At 42.8% G+C, this 19,150-nt stretch overlaps 1 protein-coding gene across 2 annotated transcripts in view; it reads left to right on the top strand.

Annotated features, from left to right (window-relative positions):
* The first annotated feature begins 414 nt into the window (after nt 1–414).
* Nucleotides 415–19,150, top strand: part of LOC139546307 (anion exchange protein 3-like) — a 91,039-nt gene continuing 72,303 nt past the window's right edge. For both annotated transcript variants that reach the window (XM_071354522.1, XM_071354521.1), the window contains exons 1-2: nt 415–689; nt 9,501–9,711. In XM_071354522.1, the coding sequence (XP_071210623.1) occupies nt 9,658–9,711 (54 nt within the window). In that variant the 5' untranslated portion in view covers nt 415–689; nt 9,501–9,657. The remainder of the gene's footprint in view (nt 690–9,500; nt 9,712–19,150) is intronic.

Here is a 19,150-nt window from a genome sequence, read left to right as displayed (position 1 = left end):
ATGAAGCAAATTTCCTGAAATGAAATGCATTTTATGGATTTTCGATTCTCCCTGACTGTCTAGCTTTAATTTGACTATTAGTTGTCAAATATGGTATTATTTAAAATATATTTCGTTCAATATCTTATCTGCATGCTTTTTAAGTTGACAAACAGTTTTTTTCATCCCAAAAATTGCCACCTAGAAGGCCCACCTAAGACTTTTCCTATACAGAAAACCCCCTGTAATTAGCTCCAATGACTGTTTCTGCTCCATATTACAGAGATAGTTCGAGACTTTGCAATGAAGCCCTTTATCTACTTCCCCAGAGTCAGATGAACAGGAACAGCTAGCCTGCTATCTGTTCCTGTAAACGTCCAGTCACTGAGCTAGTTGGCATTGGCTTGTGAAACTACTTCTAACTTATTTCATACTGGACACAGAACCATACAAATGGTATCCACAATGGTATTATGTTGCAGCTAATGATTTTACTACTATTACTACTACTAGAAGTGAACTATTCTGTTGTGGACCAGATGCCTGGAGAGGGTTGCTTCATTGGTCACGTGGTTAAAGCATCATTCTATTAAGCAGCTGGCTAGATACTAGCAGAGCGTTTTCAATATGAAGCATCATCGCGATTGCTGCGCAATTTGACTGCAAGCCTTTCCTCCCGTTTCCAACTGGACAGCTCTCCAAACGCACAGGTAAGCGTTCAAATCCGAAACGTTCAGACCAAGACCATATGAAAAATACATACAATGTTGCTATGCTATTCGGAAAGAACAATACAGACCACTAGCCATCGTCTTGACTCAAGGAAATTGGTAGGAGGAGTCGCTGCTTCTCCTAAGCACCCAGAACTACGTTGATCCAGTCATCAAAGTAGCCTATTTACGGTTAATATTAACCTGAAATAAAGGACTTGATGATGACATGCAGCATTCAAATGCAACCTTGTAAATTAACATCTAAGGGTCCACGCATGTTATCCATAGGCTACAGACGGATGATAGCGCTGTGTATCGCAAAATGCTCACTGTATCGATGCAGGTGAATTATGGGTTGCTACGGAGGCGGCTTGGCGCTGCATTTGACGGCTTTATATTTGTGTCATTAGTTTAATGGTGCTTTTCTGCCACCTTTTAAGGTAAACCGTTATGACAATTACTTAGGCCACTAAATCAACATGCAGATAAGAATGCTCATTTGCATAGAACAAAGGACTGTGAATTGTTGAATGAAAGCGCATCCCATCACGTTATTATTGGGCGAAATCGGAAATGATATGAAAATAGTTTAATCTTATTACTAATATTCTTAATAATATTTCAGTCAATACAAAACGCGTGAATTATTCCCCCAATTTCCATCTGTTCAAGCCATGCAGCCTTCGCTATTCTGTTTTATGGCCCATGCCATGAACTTGATGGTAGGACAGCGGAGGGAAAAATTGACATCAGGTGCATGACTTCATTCCACAAGCCTATTGGTTCTGCAGAATGGGAGGTGAGCAGTGTTCTTTTGTTGAAAACCACATGGCCTCGGTATTATGAGTTTTCAATTTCAATATAGTAGGTTTATCAATTAACATACATGCAGTTGAACAGCATCACAATTATACCCATATGGCGGTGCACAATTGCCCCAGAGTCGTTAGGGTTTGCCCGGGGTAGGCTGTCATTATAAATAAGAAATTGGTTCTTACTGACTTGGCTAGTTAAAGAAAGGTAAAATAAATAAATACAAGTATACTGTATTTAGGCAATAAGGACATCTACTACCTAAGAGACACAGTACCAGTCAAATGTTTGGACACACCTATTCATTCAAAGTGTTTTTCTTTATTTGTACTATTTTCTACATTGTAGAATAATAGTGAAGAGATCAAAACTATGAAATAACACATATGGAATCATGTAGTAAACAAAAAAGTGTTAAGTCAAAAATATATTTTAGATTCTTCAAAGTTGCCACCCTTTGCCTTGATGATGGCTTTGCACACTCTTGGCATTCTCTCAACCAGCTTAATGAGGAATGATTTTCCAACAGTCTTGAAGGAGTTCCCACATATGCAGAGTACTTGTTGGCTGCTTTTCCTTCACTCTGCGGTTCAACTCATCCCAAACCATCTCAATTGGGTTGAGGTCTGGTGATTGTGGAGGTCAGGTCATCTGATGCAGCACTCCATTACTTTCCTTCTTGTTCAAATAGCCCTTACACAGCCTGGAGATGTATTGGGTCATTGTCCTGTTGAAAAACAAATGATAGTCCCAATAAGCGCAAACCAATTGGGATGGCGTATCGCTGCAGAATGCTGTGGTAGCCATGCTGGTTAACTGTGTCTTGAATTCTAAATAAGTCACAATAAGCTCACATATTTGTCTGTATAAGAGTCTTTAGTTTCAACCAGCTAAGCCTATATATTGAGGAAAGCAGCATTTTGTAATTCCTGGCTTGCTGGCCTTTTGCCCAGCCTAGATCACATGCATCATCTCTGTAACAGAGTCAATGATTTCAAATGGCTGTGAGACTGCTCAGGTAGTTGAACCAAAATGCTTTTTTTGGAATGTTCTACCTAATTAAACGGATCCAGGTCTTCTCCACCATAACACTGTCTGTCTGAGGCCGTTTTTCTATCATGTGAACCATCCTAGTGTTTCTGCAGCAGCCCACTAGTCTCTAAACATAGATACATACATCAGCAGATAGGACGGCTAATAGCTTGCCTAGAGTGGGACGATATCGCCTCAAGTGAGCTGTGTTCTCGGCTTGCCTACCATTGAAGTGCCCATTGAATGACAGAGTGTTCTCGGCTTGCCTACCATTGACGTGCCCATTGAATGACAGAGTGTTCTCGGCTTGCCTACCATTGAAGTGCCCATTGAATGACAGAGTGTTCTCGGCTTGCCTACCATTGAAGTGCCCATTGAATGACAGAGTGTTCTCGGCTTGCCTACCATTGAAGTGCCCATTGAATGACAGATCAGCATTCTCAGCTGAAGGTCTGGCAACGTTTTTGTCAGGCTTACTTTGTATTAGCCTGGATACTTACTTACAGTGGCCATTATCACAATGTAATGACAACTTTTAGACTTTTTAACCGGGACCTGCATTTCAGAGTGGGAAAACTGATCTAGGAATAGTTTTGTATTTTAGATCATAATGTATAAGATTTCATAGACGTGGGGGACCTGGGCTCGTATTCCTAAAGCATCTCAGAGTGAGTCCAGTATTTTTCAAGTGTCCATATTATCTTATTCAGCCATCCAGGAAGTACATGCCAGGCGGTCTGAGAAAGGCCCGAAAAATTGCCAAAGACTCCAGCCACCCGAGACATGGACTGTTCTCCCTGCTCTTGTCCAGTAGGCGGTACCAGTGCAACAATATCAAGGCTCAGACAAACAGACTCTTATCCCCTGGTCATAAGACTGTTAAATGGCTAACAACTACTGTATGCTCTCCCTCTCCCACAGCCTATCCACACGGACTCTATGCCCATCCACAGGTCTCTACCCACTCAGACACAACTTACATTGCTGCTAAAGTGATTATTGATCAGATACATTACTCCATTACACTGCTGTCCATAGATCTTTTTTGAATACTCAGTGTATAGTATTATCATTCTTACCATTGCATTGTTGGGAAAGAGCTCTCCTGGTAAGAATTTCACTATACTGTTTTACACCTGTGTACATGAAGAACAAACTTTTAAACTTGAAACGTATTCATTATTATCAATCAATCAAATGTATTTATATAGCTCTTCTTACATCAGCTGATGTCACAAAGTGCTGTTCAGAAACCCAGCCTAAAACCCCAAACAGCAAGCAATGCAGGTGTAGAAGCATGGTGGCTAAGAAAAACTCTAGAAAGGCCAGAACCTAGGAAGAAACCTAGAGAGGAACCAAGCTCTGAGGGGTGGCCAGTCCTCTTCTGGCTGTGTCGGGTGGAGTTTATAACAGAACATGGCCAAGATGTTCAAATGTTCACAGATTACCAGCAGGGTCAGATAATAATAATCACAGTGGTTGTAGGGTGCAACAGGTTAGCACCTCAGGAGTAAATGTCAGTTGGCTTTTCATAGCCAATCATTCAGAGTATCAATATCACACCTGCTGTCTCTAGAGAGTTGAAAATAGCAGGTCTGGGACAAGGTAGCACGTCCGGTGAACAGGTCAGTGTTCCGTAGCCGCAGGCAGAACAGTTGAAACTGGAGCAGCAGCATGACCAGGTGGACTGGGGACAGCAAGGAGTCATCAGGCCAGGTAGTCCTGAGGCATGGTCCTAGGGCTCAGATCCGACTAGAGAGAGAATTAGAGAGAGCATACTTAAATTCACATAGGACACTGAATAAGACAGGAGAAATACTCCAGTCTTAACAGACTGACCTTCGTCCCCCGACACATAAACTATTGCAGCATAAATACTGGAGGCTGAGACAGGAGGGGTCGGGAGACACTGTAGCACCGTCCGACGATACCCCCGGACAGGGCCAAACAGGCAGGATATAACCCCACCCACTTTGCCAAAGCACAGCCCACTCACCACTAGAGGAATATCTTCAACCACCAACTTACCATCCTGAGACAAGGCCGAGTATAGCCCACAAAGATCTCCACCACGGCACAAACCAAGGGGGGGGGGCGCCAACCCAGACAGGAAGATCACGTCAGTAATTCAACCCACTCAAGTGACGCACCCCTCCTAGGAACGGCATGAAAGAGCACCAGTAAGCCAGTGACTCAGCCCCTGTAATAGGATTAGAGGCAGAGAATCCCAGTGGAGAGAGGGGAACCAGACAGGCAGAGATAGCAAGGGCGGTTCGTTGCTCCAGAGCCTTTCCGTTCACCTTCAGACTCCTGGGCCAGACTACACTCAATCATATGACCTACTGAAGAGATAAGTCTTCAGTAAAGACTTAAAGGTTGAGACCGAGTGTGCGTCTCTCACATGGGTAGGCAGACTATTCCATAAAAATTTAGATCTATAGGAGAAAGCCCTGCCTCCAGCTGTTTGCTTAGAAATTCTAGGGACAATTAGGAGGCCTGCGTCTTGTGACCGTAGCGTACGAGTAGGTATGTACGGCAGGACCAACTCGGAAAGATAGGTAGGAGCAAGCCCATGTAACGCTTTATAGGTTATTCATTAATGAATAAGAGTTCAATGTTTATACCAAGTTGCCATGCTATATTGTCATGCTATATTCTGGCTGGTATAGTCGAAATTCATCCTTCCGGCATCTAGGTCGTCACCTTCACATTAAAATTTGATGCTAATTTCATTAGGTTCTCTAAGGTTGGCTTAGTTCTGTAGGTGGTCTTTGTCCTTTCAACGTGGGGACCACAAGTCCACACGTCCTTGGAACCAGTTATTATCTGAGCCCTTTTAACGTAGGACCGTCGCCCTTATGTCCTCGGAACAGAAAGTTACATTTTGGTCAAGGGGCTTATGTAGGATTGGGAGAGAGGGCCGTGTTTCATAGTTTACAACCACTGTCTGTTCACATGGGCGGGGCCACTGAGTTGGCAGAGTTTACAACCACTGTCTGTTCACATGGGCGGGGCCACGGAGTTGGCAGAGTTTACTCTATGACAAACCGTTCTCTCATTAAGAAGCTAAATTTCATTTAATCTTTTCACAAATAGTTTCACATTTAAACATTTAAATTGCACAACAATACCATGTAAATCTGATAACTATAATGTGTAGACTTTCCAAGATACAGTTTATGTCGTCCTATCATCAGTAATCATGTCTCAGACGCCAACTGAACAGACATCATATTCATTAAGTCCCAACGCATATTTTCAACTGGTTGGATTACCGAAATATGGTTCCGTTTCCCATCTTTTGTTTACACCAGAATCTCTCTCTCAACTCTATAGAGTAGAGAGAGAGAAACGGGGGGGAAGGTATTTATTGGGGTCATAAACCTCCCCCATCAAGCCAACGTAATGACAGATGGTAGGATGCCACTGGAAATGATCAGGAGTTGTGGAGGGGGACTGGAGTGGGATAATGAGGAGTGGTGGAGTGGAGGGGGACTCGATTGGGATGATCAGGAGCAGATGTTTGTTCTGGCCACTATCCTGAGAAGACCTATTCCTTCAGTGCGTGTGTGTTTTTTTGCCAGGCAGCAGTCCTCTGCAACATCATACTCTCCCTGTCATTTTCCACTGGCTGAGGAAATGTTGCCCTTGGCTAGCCCCGAGCAGCTTAGGTTAACATTTGGCAGGGGTTCCCTGACCCGCTGGTCAATTCCTGGGTCATGGTCAGGAGGCAAAAAAATTGAAGAAACGTTTTAAAGCTGAGTGAAACGGAAGAGGTACAATCAGAACATGTCCAATAAGAATGATTGTTTATGTTGTGCATTTTTCTCTTATTCTCCATGTTATGGCCTAGTAAACATTACCCATGTAGCCTACTGTATGAAGGGTCAGGGCACCAGGGTGACATGTGGGTTAATGACCTCACTGGGACAGAGGTACTGTCCTTGTCTGTCATGGTTTCACATCTCATGTAATTTCATATTTATTGCACTTGCATTTTACAGTCATTGAATTTCACGCTGTTACCTGTCTTGTTGTTGTTGCATGAAGTGTTGTATGAAGTGCTGTATGAAGTGCTGTATGAAGTGTTGTATGAAGTGTTGTATGAAGTGCTGTATGAAGTGTATGCTATTTGAATGTGGTGCACTAACTGAGATCAACATTGTTGTACTGTGTTATAATAACCCAGTCAGCATCACCTCTCAATTTCCTCATACATGCCCTCACTCAATTCTATCACACTTACCTCTCCTATTCTCTTTTTTGATGTAAAGTGTCTTTCAAATCCTCTAAGAGTTATACAGTTCACCAATGTTTAAGTTGTCTACTCTGCTCATTCTGTCAATGTTGCTCTAACTGAAATCAAATGATGTGCCAACTCCTTTAGGGTTAGGGTTTCAACTGGGGTTAAGGGTTTCAACTGGAGTTAGGGTTTCAACTGGGGTTAAGGGTTTCAACTGGAGTTAGGGTTTCAACTGGGGTTAAGGGTTTCAACTGGGGTTAAGGGTTTCAACTGGGGTTAAGGGTTTCAACTGGGGTTAAGGGTTTCAACTGGGGTTAGGGTTTCAACTGGAGTTAGGGTTTCTTAGGGTTTCAACCGGAGTTAGGGTTTCTTAGGGTTTCAACTGGGGTTATGGTTTCTTAGGGTTTCAACTGGGGTTAGGGTTTCAACTGGGGTTATGGTTTCAACTGGAGTTAGGGTTTCAACTGGGGTTAGCGTTTCAACTGGGGTTAGGGTTTCAACTGGGGTTAGGGTTTCAACTGGGGTTAAGGGTTTCAACTGGGGTTAGGGTTTCAACTGGAGTTAGGGTTTCAACTGGGATTAGGGTTTCAACTGGGGTTAGGGTTTCAACTGGGGTTAAGGGTTTCAACTGGGGTTAGGGTTTCAACTGGGGTTAAGGGTTTCAACTGGGGTTAAGGGTTTCAACTGGGGTTAAGGGTTTCAACTGGGGTTAAGGGTTTCAACTGGGGTTAGGGTTTCAACTGGGGTTAGGGTTTCAACTGGGGTTAGGGTTTCAACTGGGGTTAGGGTTTCAACTGGGGTTAAGGGTTTCAACTGGGGTTAGGGTTTCAACTGGGGTTAAGGGTTTCAACTGGGGTTAAGGGTTTCAACTGGAGTTAGGGTTTCAACTGGGGTTAGGGTTTCAACTGGGGTTAAGGGTTTCAACTGGGGTTAGGGTTTCAACTGGAGTTAGGGTTTCAACTGGAGTTAGGGTTTCAACTGGAGTTAGGGTTTCAACTGGAGTTAGGGTTTTAACTGGGGTTAAGGGTTTCAACTGGGGTTAAGGGTTTCAACTGGGGTTAAGGGTTTCAACTGGGGTTAAGGGTTTCAACTGGAGTTAGGGTTTCAACTGGAGTTAGGGTTTCTTAGGGTTTCAACTGGGGTTATGGTTTCTTAGGGTTTCAACTGGGGTTATGGTTTCTTAGGGTTTCAACTGGGGTTAGGGTTTCAACTGGGGTTAGGGTTTCAACTGGGGTTATGGTTTCAACTGGAGTTAGGGTTTCAACTGGGGTTAGGGTTTCTTAGGGTTTCAACTGGGTTTATGGTTTCAACTGGGGTTATGGTTTCAACTGGGGTTAGGGTTTCAACTGGAGTTAGGGTTTCTTAGGGTTTCAACTGGGGTTAGGGTTTCAACTGGGGTTATGGTTTCAACTGGGGTTAGGGTTTCAACTGGGGTTAGGGTTTCAACTGGGGTTAGGGTTTCAACTGGAGTTAGGGTTTCAACTGGAGTTAGGGTTTCAACTGGAGTTAGGGTTTCTTAGGGTTTCAACTGGAGTTAGGGTTTCAACTGGGGTTAGGGTTTCAACTGGGGTTAAGGGTTTCAACTGGGGTTAGGGTTTCAACTGGAGTTAGGGTTTCTTAGGGTTTCAACTGGGGTTAGGGTTTCAACTGGGGTTATGGTTTCAACTGGGGTTAGGGTTTCAACTGGGGTTAGGGTTTCAACTGGGGTTATGGTTTCAACTGGAGTTAGGGTTTCAACTGGGGTTATGGTTTCTTAGGGTTTCAACTGGGTTTATGGTTTCAACTGGGGTTATGGTTTCAACTGGGGTTAGGGTTTCAACTGGAGTTAGGGTTTCTTAGGGTTTCAACTGGGGTTAGGGTTTCAACTGGGGTTATGGTTTCAACTGGGGTTAGGGTTTCAACTGGGGTTAGGGTTTCAACTGGGGTTAGGGTTTCAACTGGAGTTAGGGTTTCAACTGGAGTTAGGGTTTCAACTGGAGTTAGGGTTTCTTAGGGTTTCAACTGGAGTTAGGGTTTCAACTGGGGTTAGGGTTTCAACTGGGGTTAAGGGTTTCAACTGGGGTTAAGGGTTTCAACTGGGGTTAGGGTTTCAACTGGAGTTAGGGTTTCAACTGGGGTTAGGGTTTCAACTGGGGTTAGGGTGAGTTAGGGTTTCAACTGGGGTTAGGGTTTCAACTGGGGTTAGGGTTTCAACTGGAGTTAGGGTTTCAACTGGGGTTAGGTTTAGGTAAGGGGACTGAGGTCTCTTACCCACAAGTGGGGCAGGGTGCACGGGCACATAGGTTTGATAAACTTCTAGTAACACTTCTACAGGCTGTTAAGACTGTATGTGCGGGGGTCCCACAGCAAAGTCCAAACTACCAGAATCAACAAAAAGTGCTCTGCAGTGTTTGTAAAGGATCACAGGTGGGTCCAAATGTTCAGGAGCTGTGGCTATAAAGCCCAATATAAGGCCTTGTTGGGAGAAGAGACCACCACAAGATCAAAACCTCTAAATATGTATACCCTTAAATGAATATATATTAAATGATACTAAATCAATATTGTAATTCATTAAGTTAGACGTGCTAATATAGGCAAATCAAGAGTTATGGTTAGGGTTGCAGCTGGAGTTATGGTTGGGTTGTGTGTGCGTGTGTGTGTGTGTCAGTTGACCTAGTTCCAAGCTAAACAAGGTTCCCTCACCACCTACCTCTCACTTCTCTCTCTTGCCTACACAGGTTATGCCACCCCACAGGCTTCCTGGAACCCCCACTGTGAAAGAGAAGGGCTGATCCCCAGTCCTCAAGCTCTAGCTACTGTCCTCCCAAGTCCACCCACCCCTCTGCCCCCCACCCCCAACCACACCTAGCCTCCCCACTCCCAGACCCCGGCCCCATGGCTGCAGGAGGCCATGGCCCTGCCAAGGATGTGTTGATCAACCTGCATCAGGTAAGATTGATTTATTGATTATGTTGATTTTCTTTCAAGTGGAAATTTCTTCCGCATCTCTCAATAAAAGGAGTAAACTTCCCTAATACCTGAAACATAGATACGAGTCAACTGGAATCTCAACAGGGAAACAGGCAGATGAGCTCACAGGTCAGCTATCCAATAGCACATACACCCAGCAGGGATGCAAACCAGTTGCTTTTTTGGCAACACGACATATCCCTCTAAACACAGCACTAGTTGTGTACTGAACAAGTTCTTACTCATCAGTCACAATTTCAATTGTTGCCTTTTTGTCTGAAGTCCAGCTTACCATAAAGTCATACCCGGAGCAGAGATTTGAAAAACATTTGGAAAAAGGCAACAGAATTCAGGTTGTGAAGTAGAATGACTTGAATATCCCTGATTAGACTGGGTTGCTACGGTGTCTCCTAAGCAACCACCAGTAGCGCATTTTCATGCCAAGCCATGTGAGATGCACTATGACATTTGCGACTACTCACTGAGGAGAAAGTGTGTGTGTGTACGGATAGATATACTGTAGGTATGCTGGCACTGCTGAATGTCTCTATGGGATTTTGTCCTGAAAGGCCAGTGGTAAATAGACATCAATGCCATGCATACAGTGAGCTACTGTATCAAGGATTTCCTTTAGCTTGCAAGTTCTTTAATCTCCCAACGTTTGTGACATTTCTACATGAAAGGAAAGCAGAACAAAATGACCTGTCAATGATTGACCTGATGTCTCCATTTCCTTTGGATGGAATGTAAACAAGATAATGAAGTCTGTATTTCTGCTTTGAGTATGAGGAACATTCAGTAGAGCATAGACTAGTCAGTCAACTGTAGTTGCTCCCAAGCTATTTCTAAATGAATCTTTTGTGACTGCAGCAAAATGTCAAAGTCACAAAAAAAACAGGCTAATGACTGGTTTGTAATAAGTAAAGGGGGTTTACAACTATGTCATACTGAGAGAGAGAGAGAGAGAGAGAGAGAGGGGAATAAAGGACAAAAATATATTTTAAATGTTCTCTCTAACGTTGTTGTACAATTTAAGGTCATGTAATTATTTTATCAAAATAGTTTAACCAGAGTTTTTTGCAATATTTACTCATCTGTCTTTCAGATTCTTTCAGATACACATTCATTAGTCATTCAATAATGACTAACTTCTTGTAGTAGGCATTAGGCTATAGAATTAACACAGATCTCATCCAAAAATCTCTCAAGCCCTCGTGTTGGTGATTTTAGCTGATTCATCTTTATATTTCATGTTCAGCCAACTTGGCTCTATTCGCTAGCTAACAAGGTTGAACAGTTGAATTGTTATGAACACAACTTTCTGTCTGTCTCCAATAGTTTGAAAAGCATGTTATCCTGTCCACTTTGTTCAGATGTTGAAATCAAGTGGCCTACCTTATTACTCAGAATGAGAACGAGTTGCCAGTTCCTTATATCATTTGGCTAAAATGCTGCTAGCGGTAAGTCAAATAAAATTTTATTTGTCACATGCGCCGAATACAACAGTTGTGTAGACCTTACAGTGAAATGCTTACTTACAAGCCCTTAACCAACAGTGCAGTTTTAAGAAAATAACACAAAAAAAATATTTAAAGGTAAGAGATAAGAAGAACAAATAATTCAAGAACAGCAGTAAAATAACAATTGCGAGGCTATATACAGGGGGTACCTGTACAGAGTCAATGTGCGGGGGCACCGGTGTCTAGGTAATTGAGGTAATATGTACATGTAGGTAGAGTTATTAAAGTGACTATGCATAGATAATAACAGAGTAGCAGCAGCGATCCAGAGGGGGGCAATGCAAATAGTCTGGGTAGCCATTTGATTAACTGTTCACAAGTCTTATGGCTTGGGGGTAGAAGCTATTTAGGAGCCTTCTGGACCTAGACTTGGCACTCCGGTACCGCTTTCTGTGCGGTAGCAGAGAGAACAGTCTATGACTAGGGGGCCTTCCTCTGACACCACCTGGTATAGAGGTCCTGAATAGCAGGAAGCTTGGCCCGGTGATGTACTGGGCCGTACGCACTTCCCTCTGTAGTGCCTTGCGGCCGGAGGCCGAGCAGTTGCCATACCAGGCAGTGATGCGGCGCCCCCGTGTTGAGGATCAGCGTGGCGGATGTGTTGTTACCTACCCTTACCACTTGGGGGCGGCCCGTCAGGAAGTCCAGGATCCAGTTGCAGAGGGAGGTGTTTAGTCCCAGTGTCCTTAGCTTCGTGACGAGCTTTGAGGGAATTATGGTGTTGAACGCTGAGCTGTAATCAATGAATAGCATTCTCACATAGGTGTTCCTTTTGTCCAGGTGTGAAAGGGCAGTGTGGAGTGCAATAGAGATTGCATCATCTGTGGATCTGTTGGTGAGGTATGCAAATTGGAGTGGGTCTAGGGTTTCTGGGATAATGATGTTGATGTGAGCCATGACCAGCCTTTCAAAGGTTTTTATGGACACAGATGTGAGTGCTACAGGTCAGTAGTCATTTAGGCAGGTTACCTTAGTGTTCTTGGGCACAGGGACTATGGTGGTCTTCTTGAAACATGTTGGTATTACAGACTCAGTCAGGGAGAGGTTGAAAATGAGAGTGAAGACACTTGCCAGTTGGTCAGCGCATGCCTGGAGTACACATCCTGGTAATTCATCTGGCCCTGCTGCCTTGTCAATGTTGACCTGTTTAAAGGTCTTTCTCATATTGGCTACGGAGAGCGTGATCACACAGTCGTCCGCAACAGCTGATGCTCTCATTCATGCTTCAGTGTTAGCTGCCTTGATGAGAGCATAGAAGTAATTTAGCTCATCTGGTAGGCTCGTGTAATTAGGCAGCTCTCGGCTGTGCTTCCCTTTGTAGTCTGTAATAGTTTTCAGGCCCTGCTACATCCGACGAGCATCGGAGCCGGTGTAGTAGAATTCGGTCTTAGTTCTGTATTGACGCTTTGCCTGTTTGATGGTTCGTCGGAGGGCATAGCAGGATTTCTTATAAGCTTCCAGGTTAGAGTCCCGCTCCTTGAAAGCGGCAGCTCTACCCTTTAGCTCAGTGCGAATGTTGCCTGTAATCCATGGCTTCTGGTTGGGGTATGTACGTACAGTCACTGTGGGGACGACATCCTCGATGCACTTATTGATAAAGCCCGTGACTGATGTGGTGTACTTCTCAATGCCATTGGGAGAATCCCAGAACATATTCCAGTCTGGGCTAGCAAAACAGATCTGATCACTTTTTTATAGACTGAGTCACTGGTGCTTCCTGGTTACATTTTTGCGTGTAAGCAGGAATCAGGAGGATAGAATTATGGTCAGATTTGCCAAATGGAGGGATATTTTTGTCTCTGTGTGTGGAGTGAAGGTGGTCTAGAGGTTTTTTTCCTCTGGTTGCACATTTAACATGCTGATAGAAACTAGGTCAAACTGATTTAAGTTCCGGCCACTAGGAGTGCCACCTCTGGATGAGCGTTTTCCTGTTTGCTTATGGTTGTATACAGCTCATTGAGTGTGGTTTTATTGCCAGCATCAGTCTGTGGTGGTATGTAGACAGCTACGAAAAATACAGATAAAAACTCTCTAGGTAGATAGTGTGGTTTACAGCTTATCATGAGATACTCTACCTCAGGCGAGCAACACCTTGAGACTTCCTTAGATATCGTGCACCAGCTGTTGTTTACATAAATCCATAGGTCCCCGCCTGTGTCTTACCAGAGGCTGTTGTTATGTACTGCCGATCGTGTATAACCCGCCAGCTGTGTGTTCTTTATGTCGTCATTCAGCCATGATTCTGTGGAACATAAGATATTACAGTTTTTATTGTCCTGTTGGTTGGATAAACGTGCTTTCAGTTCGTCCCATTTATTTTCTAGCGATTGAACGTTAGCTAGCAGGACGGAAAGCAAGGGCAGATTAGCCACTCGTCGCCTGATCCTCACAAGGCACCCTGATCTCTTTCCGCAAAATCTGTTTCCTTCTCCAGCGAATAACGTGGATCTGGGCCTGGTTGGGTGTCAGTATTAGATCCCTCCCGTCCAACTCATTAAAGAAGAACTCTTCGTCCAGTTTGAGGTGAGCAATCGCAGTTCTGATGTCCAGAAGCTTTTTTTGGTCACAAGAGACGGTAGCAGCAACATTATGTACAAAACAAGTTAAGATTGCATGGTTGGTTAAGAGCCAATAAGACGTCAGCCTTCCCCTCCGGCGCCATCACTTGTGGTACCCCAATGGCGAGTGTGACAACAACGCCTCCATTTGCCGTGCAGCATTTACAGTGATACGGCCTCTGCAGATGTCAGGGCATTCATAGTTGCATTCAGAGTTGTTGAACAGAGTTGTTGTGAAGGATTTTGTCAAGGAAGTGAGTTTGTCTTTATACAGGACCTCCCACCATCAAACAATCTTGTCAATGTACGGAGCCCTCCGCATTGTTACTATATTTCAGAGGTGCACGATGATACAGAGCTCAATTTGGCCTCCTGCGTGCCTCCAGAGGCTCCGCAATTGCACCACGGAGCCTCTGACATTTTCGGATCAAGTATGAATTGGCTTTTAAACAGTATATAATTGTAAGCAAAGAAACATGATTCAAACATGTAAAAAAAAAAATGTCCACCAGCACTTGTCATTTTCAATTTCTCCAATTGCTCTCTCTCAAGCAGCTTTGGGTTTTCAGGCTGATGGGGGGGGGGTGGGGGGCAGGCTTAAAGCTTTTCTAAGCATAACAGAATAAATGTATTTCTTCACACTTTCAGGAATTGACAATGTCTCGTATAACTTCACCTGAAAAAGACCATCATGTAAACTGTAGCTCCTATACCACCTAGCAACTAGCTTTTCAGCTTTCTAAGTAGGGTTTAGACCACAGTTTGTGAGTGGCCCTTTGAGAGTTCTCATAGATATCTTTAAATATCTCTGAAAACAAGTAACTTCTTTAGAGCTTGGACCCGTGGGGAGGTCCTGAGATCATCAAGTTCCAAGAATACTTTTTGGAACACCTCAAAGGCATCTTTCAGTTCTTTGGGGCACTTTAGATTTAAGCCATAGATGAGGCCCAAAAGCAAGGTACATGACTGTAACACTGGGAATACCAGCCAGGACCTCTGCTCCTTCGATGCAGATCCCATGAAATCATGGGGCCCAACAAGCCCTAATGTGAGTTACAATGAAAACACAAACATTTGAATATATTGACATACCTTGTCAATGTATTCTGGAAAGTATGGTCTGTCCAGTACTCAGGAACGTCTGAATACCTATACCTAAAGAAGACGGGTTGTATTAAAATCTATGACAATGTCAGGAAAATAAAACTCAAATGACTTCAGCTTTAGATAGCTAGCTACCTAAATAACAGAAACATCGCAATCCAAGCTGACTTGGAAGAGCTGCTTGTTATCTATCTTACTAGCCAGCCCATCTATTTCATTTAGCTAGTTTGGCTGTTAGATATTGAGACTAGATAACTACTGCACAAGGTCAACGTTTGCAGTGCTGCCTTGAACATGTGAATACGTGAACAACAAGAAGGTATCTGCAAGGACAGGTGTAGCTAGATAGCTAGGTGTAGTTAGCTAGCTACGTATTGTTCCTACTTGTCTCTTCCTGGGTAGCTTGCCTAGCAGGCAAACATTACCTTGCAGGGGCACACGTGTTCAGTTCTACTGTAATGTTTGCTGACAATGCATTTTTTGGTAAGCTACATAGCTATTTTGGTTAATATAAAACTTACACAAAAATGACAAAAGTTAGAAACAGCGCTGAGGCGAGTAAATGCACTGCTAACTTACTAGCTAGTAGCATGCCCACCACTAGCTAACTATACAGACATCACGGCCGTTAACTAGCTAGCTTATCAACGTGAAAATATATAACGTACTCTGGCAATATAGCTAGCTAAAGGCTTTTCGTACTTGAAGAATATTATTTAACGTTTTCCACCAATTCTGACATTTCGTCTAAAATATGTGGAGAGAGATCTAAACTACATTCCAAGTGATCATTTGGTCCTTACCAGCCGCATGGCCTGTCCAGAGGAGAAAGATCCAGACGATGTCCGTTGAGCTGTTCCAAGCACAATTGACGTTCATAACTAGATCTAGCATGTCAGTCCAACACAATAATAATTTGAATATCATATTTTTAAGTTGTTACTTAGAAATATTTGTTCAAATTTAGCAGCACATGACCTTGGACTTTTATTTGCAAATGCCAGTCTTTCAACACATACAAATAAATGAAGTACTATATTCAAAAATGTAAATAAAATAAAAAATGTATTATTTTAAGTAAAAATATTATTTTGCAATTTTTACTAAGCCCGTGTGTCATTTTTTACAGTGTAGCCCACCTCAACCTAGCTAAGGTGAAGGTTGAAAGAGCAGTCAAGCTTAACTGAAAGAGACAGAAGCTCCACCTTAGCGTGCGATGGTGTAGCTTAGTGGTATTTAAATTACATTTAAACTTGGTAATGTTTTCAGTAGTTAATTACAGTTTTACCATGTAGCAGTGTAGCTAACTACTGGAACTACACACTACTGTTTTACCATGTAGCAGTGTAGCTAACTACTGGAACTACACACTACTGTTTTACCATGTAGCTAACTACTGGAACTACAATTACTGGAACTACAATTTGGAGCAAAACGTGTCACTCTGTTTTGGGCCAGCTGTAGCTTAACTAGGTCTTTCCTTGCAGCACTGGACCACACAACTGGACAATAAGATTAGACAAAAGTAGAGCCTGCAGAACTTGCAGATGGGTGAGGGATAGTAACAGGGGGGGGGGGGGGGTTAAATGAACCACATGCCCTAACCCCAGGGACCAGCTGGGACTGGGTTTGCTATGGTGATGTACTAGGCAGGCTGACGCATATACACAAGGCAACATCAAACGCAGACATTAGGGCCGTGTAAACAAATGCAGGTTCACCCACACTAGCATGTGCAGGAGGAGAGGGCACATTGTGACCACAAACTTGGATTAGGTAAATGTGTGCCCAACATGGATCATTGTTAACTGGTGGTGCTGGATGGAAGAACATGTTATATAGGTTCCAGAAGACCAGCTGTGGGAATGGAGAAGTCTGCTAGCTGCCGCCCATGCAGCGTTCTACCTCTTATCTGGCACAGCCTGCTGCCTTCTGTCTGCAGTTTACTCAGAGCCCTATTGAAGAGAGTACAAACACATCTGTAAGCCTCTCCTGAATTCCCAGCGCCATCCATTCTTGTTTTGTCTCGCTTGTTTAACAAATGTAAATGCAATCCATAACCTTTTTACTGCACTCAATTACCATTCATACAATGGACGGATAAAATGTGCGTGCCCGAAAAGACGAGAGACAAACACTGTTCAGGCCCACATGTTTGTGTTGAGTATAGATTGTTATCAAAAGCAATATACTTCAAAGTTGTGCTTTTGCTTGTTTACAGGTGTCCTTTTCTCAGTTGAAGCAGAGATTTAGAACACATGCTTGTGTGCCTGTACAGTAAAGACACATTGTCTCAACCCGATGAATGCTGTTTGAACATGTCAAACTGGACAAAACATTAATCAAAACAGAAAAGTGAATCACACCAATCTGACTTTTTTTGTGCCGTTTGTATGGCGGTGTGCCAGCACCTTGAGTCCAAAACAGAGCAAGTAGGATATGTGTAGTTACAGTTGTGGACACCCAAGAGAACAGGGAATTGCTCTGTCACTGCTCATCCATATATTTTATACTTATATATTCTCATCCCATTCCTTTACTAGAATGTGTGTATTAGGTTTTGATGTGGAATTTGTTAGGTATTGGGTTTTGTTGTGGCATTGTTAGATATTACCTGTTAGATACTGCTGCACTGTCGGATCTAGAAGCATAAGCATTTCACTACACTCACAATAACATCTGCTAACCATGTGTATGTGACCAATACGATTTGAATTATTTGTATTTTACAGAGAGATCATCTGTGATAGTGAGCTTGACAGTACAGTATTCTACTCATATGAACATACTACCTTGACGATAGCATCAATAGCAAACTTCATCATCGATGAGCTAACCACCTCCGTCACCGGCTTCATTAGGAAATGCATCGGTGTGAAAGGAAGGCCTGGAACATGTTGTGTGTATGTATTGATACAGTGCCTTGCAAAAGTATTGTCACGTTCGCTAGAATAAATATCGGACCAAGGCGCAGCGGATGTTGAGTTCCACATAATTTAATGAATAAAGTGAAACTTAGCAAAACAAAAAAATAAACAAACAACGAACCGTGACTACAGAGGTGCTTGGTGCACTAACTCAAAACAATATCCCATAAAATACGGGTGGAAAAAATGCTACTTAAATATGATCCCCAATTAGACACAACGATACCCAGCTGCCTCTAATTGGGAATCATACAAATCACCAACATAGAAATAATAACCTAGAACCCCACATAGAAATAATAAACTAGAATACCCCATAGACATACATATACTAAATCACCCCCTAGTCACGCCCTGACCTACTAGAGAAACAATGTTTCTCTATGGTCAGGGCGTGACAACTTTTCATCCCTCTTGGCATTTTTTCCTATTTTGTTGCATTACAACAACATTTTAAATTAACTTTCCTTTGGATTTCATGTATTAAACATACACAAAATAGTCCAAACTGGTGAAGTGAAAACATTTACTTGTTTCAAAAAATTCCTGGATCCCAGGAGATTCTACTCAGACCTTGTAGAGTGGAGCATCTCCAGTAGTTTTTTTTGGACATTAGCCTGTAGCATAAAGACATCAGTACAGATTTGAGGGATGGCATCCAGTCATGTTCTATGTGTCAGGGTAACTCAAAGGAGAAAGACGATGTCCAGCGTGTCATACTGTAGTGACACTGTCATGATTAAAAATAACCAAACCCTGACCGACACACAGACACACACTTCAAATCAATTGTTTTTGTCACATGCGCCAAATACAACAGGTGAAATGCTTACTTACAAGCCCTTAACCAATAATGCTTTAAGAAGTTAACACATTTTTCTTAAGTAAAAAAACTGAAAATAAAAGTAACAAATAGTTAAACAGCAACAGTAAAATAACAATAGCGAGGGTATATACAGGGGGTACCGGTACAGAGTCAATGTGTGGGGGCACCAGTTAGTCGAGTTAATTTAGGTACAGTGCCTTGCAAAAGTATTCACCCCATTGGCATTTTTCCTATTTTGTTGCATTACAACCTGTAATTTAAATTAATTTGTATTTGAATTTCATGTAATGGACATACACAAAATAGTCCAAATTGGTGAAGTGAAAGGAAAACATTTTAGAATGGAAAAGTCGTGCGTGCATATGTATTTGCTATGAAGCCCCTAAATAAGATCTGGTGCAACCAATTATCTTTAAGTGGCACCATGAAGACCAAGGAGCTCTCCAAACAGGTCAGGGACAAAGTTGTGGAGAAGTACAGATC

The sequence above is a fragment of the Salvelinus alpinus genome, chromosome 20 (genome assembly GCF_045679555.1).
Source record: "Salvelinus alpinus chromosome 20, SLU_Salpinus.1, whole genome shotgun sequence".
In the NCBI taxonomy this organism is placed as follows: Eukaryota; Metazoa; Chordata; class Actinopteri; order Salmoniformes; family Salmonidae; genus Salvelinus; species Salvelinus alpinus.
This window is presented reverse-complemented; position numbering and strand designations above follow the sequence as displayed.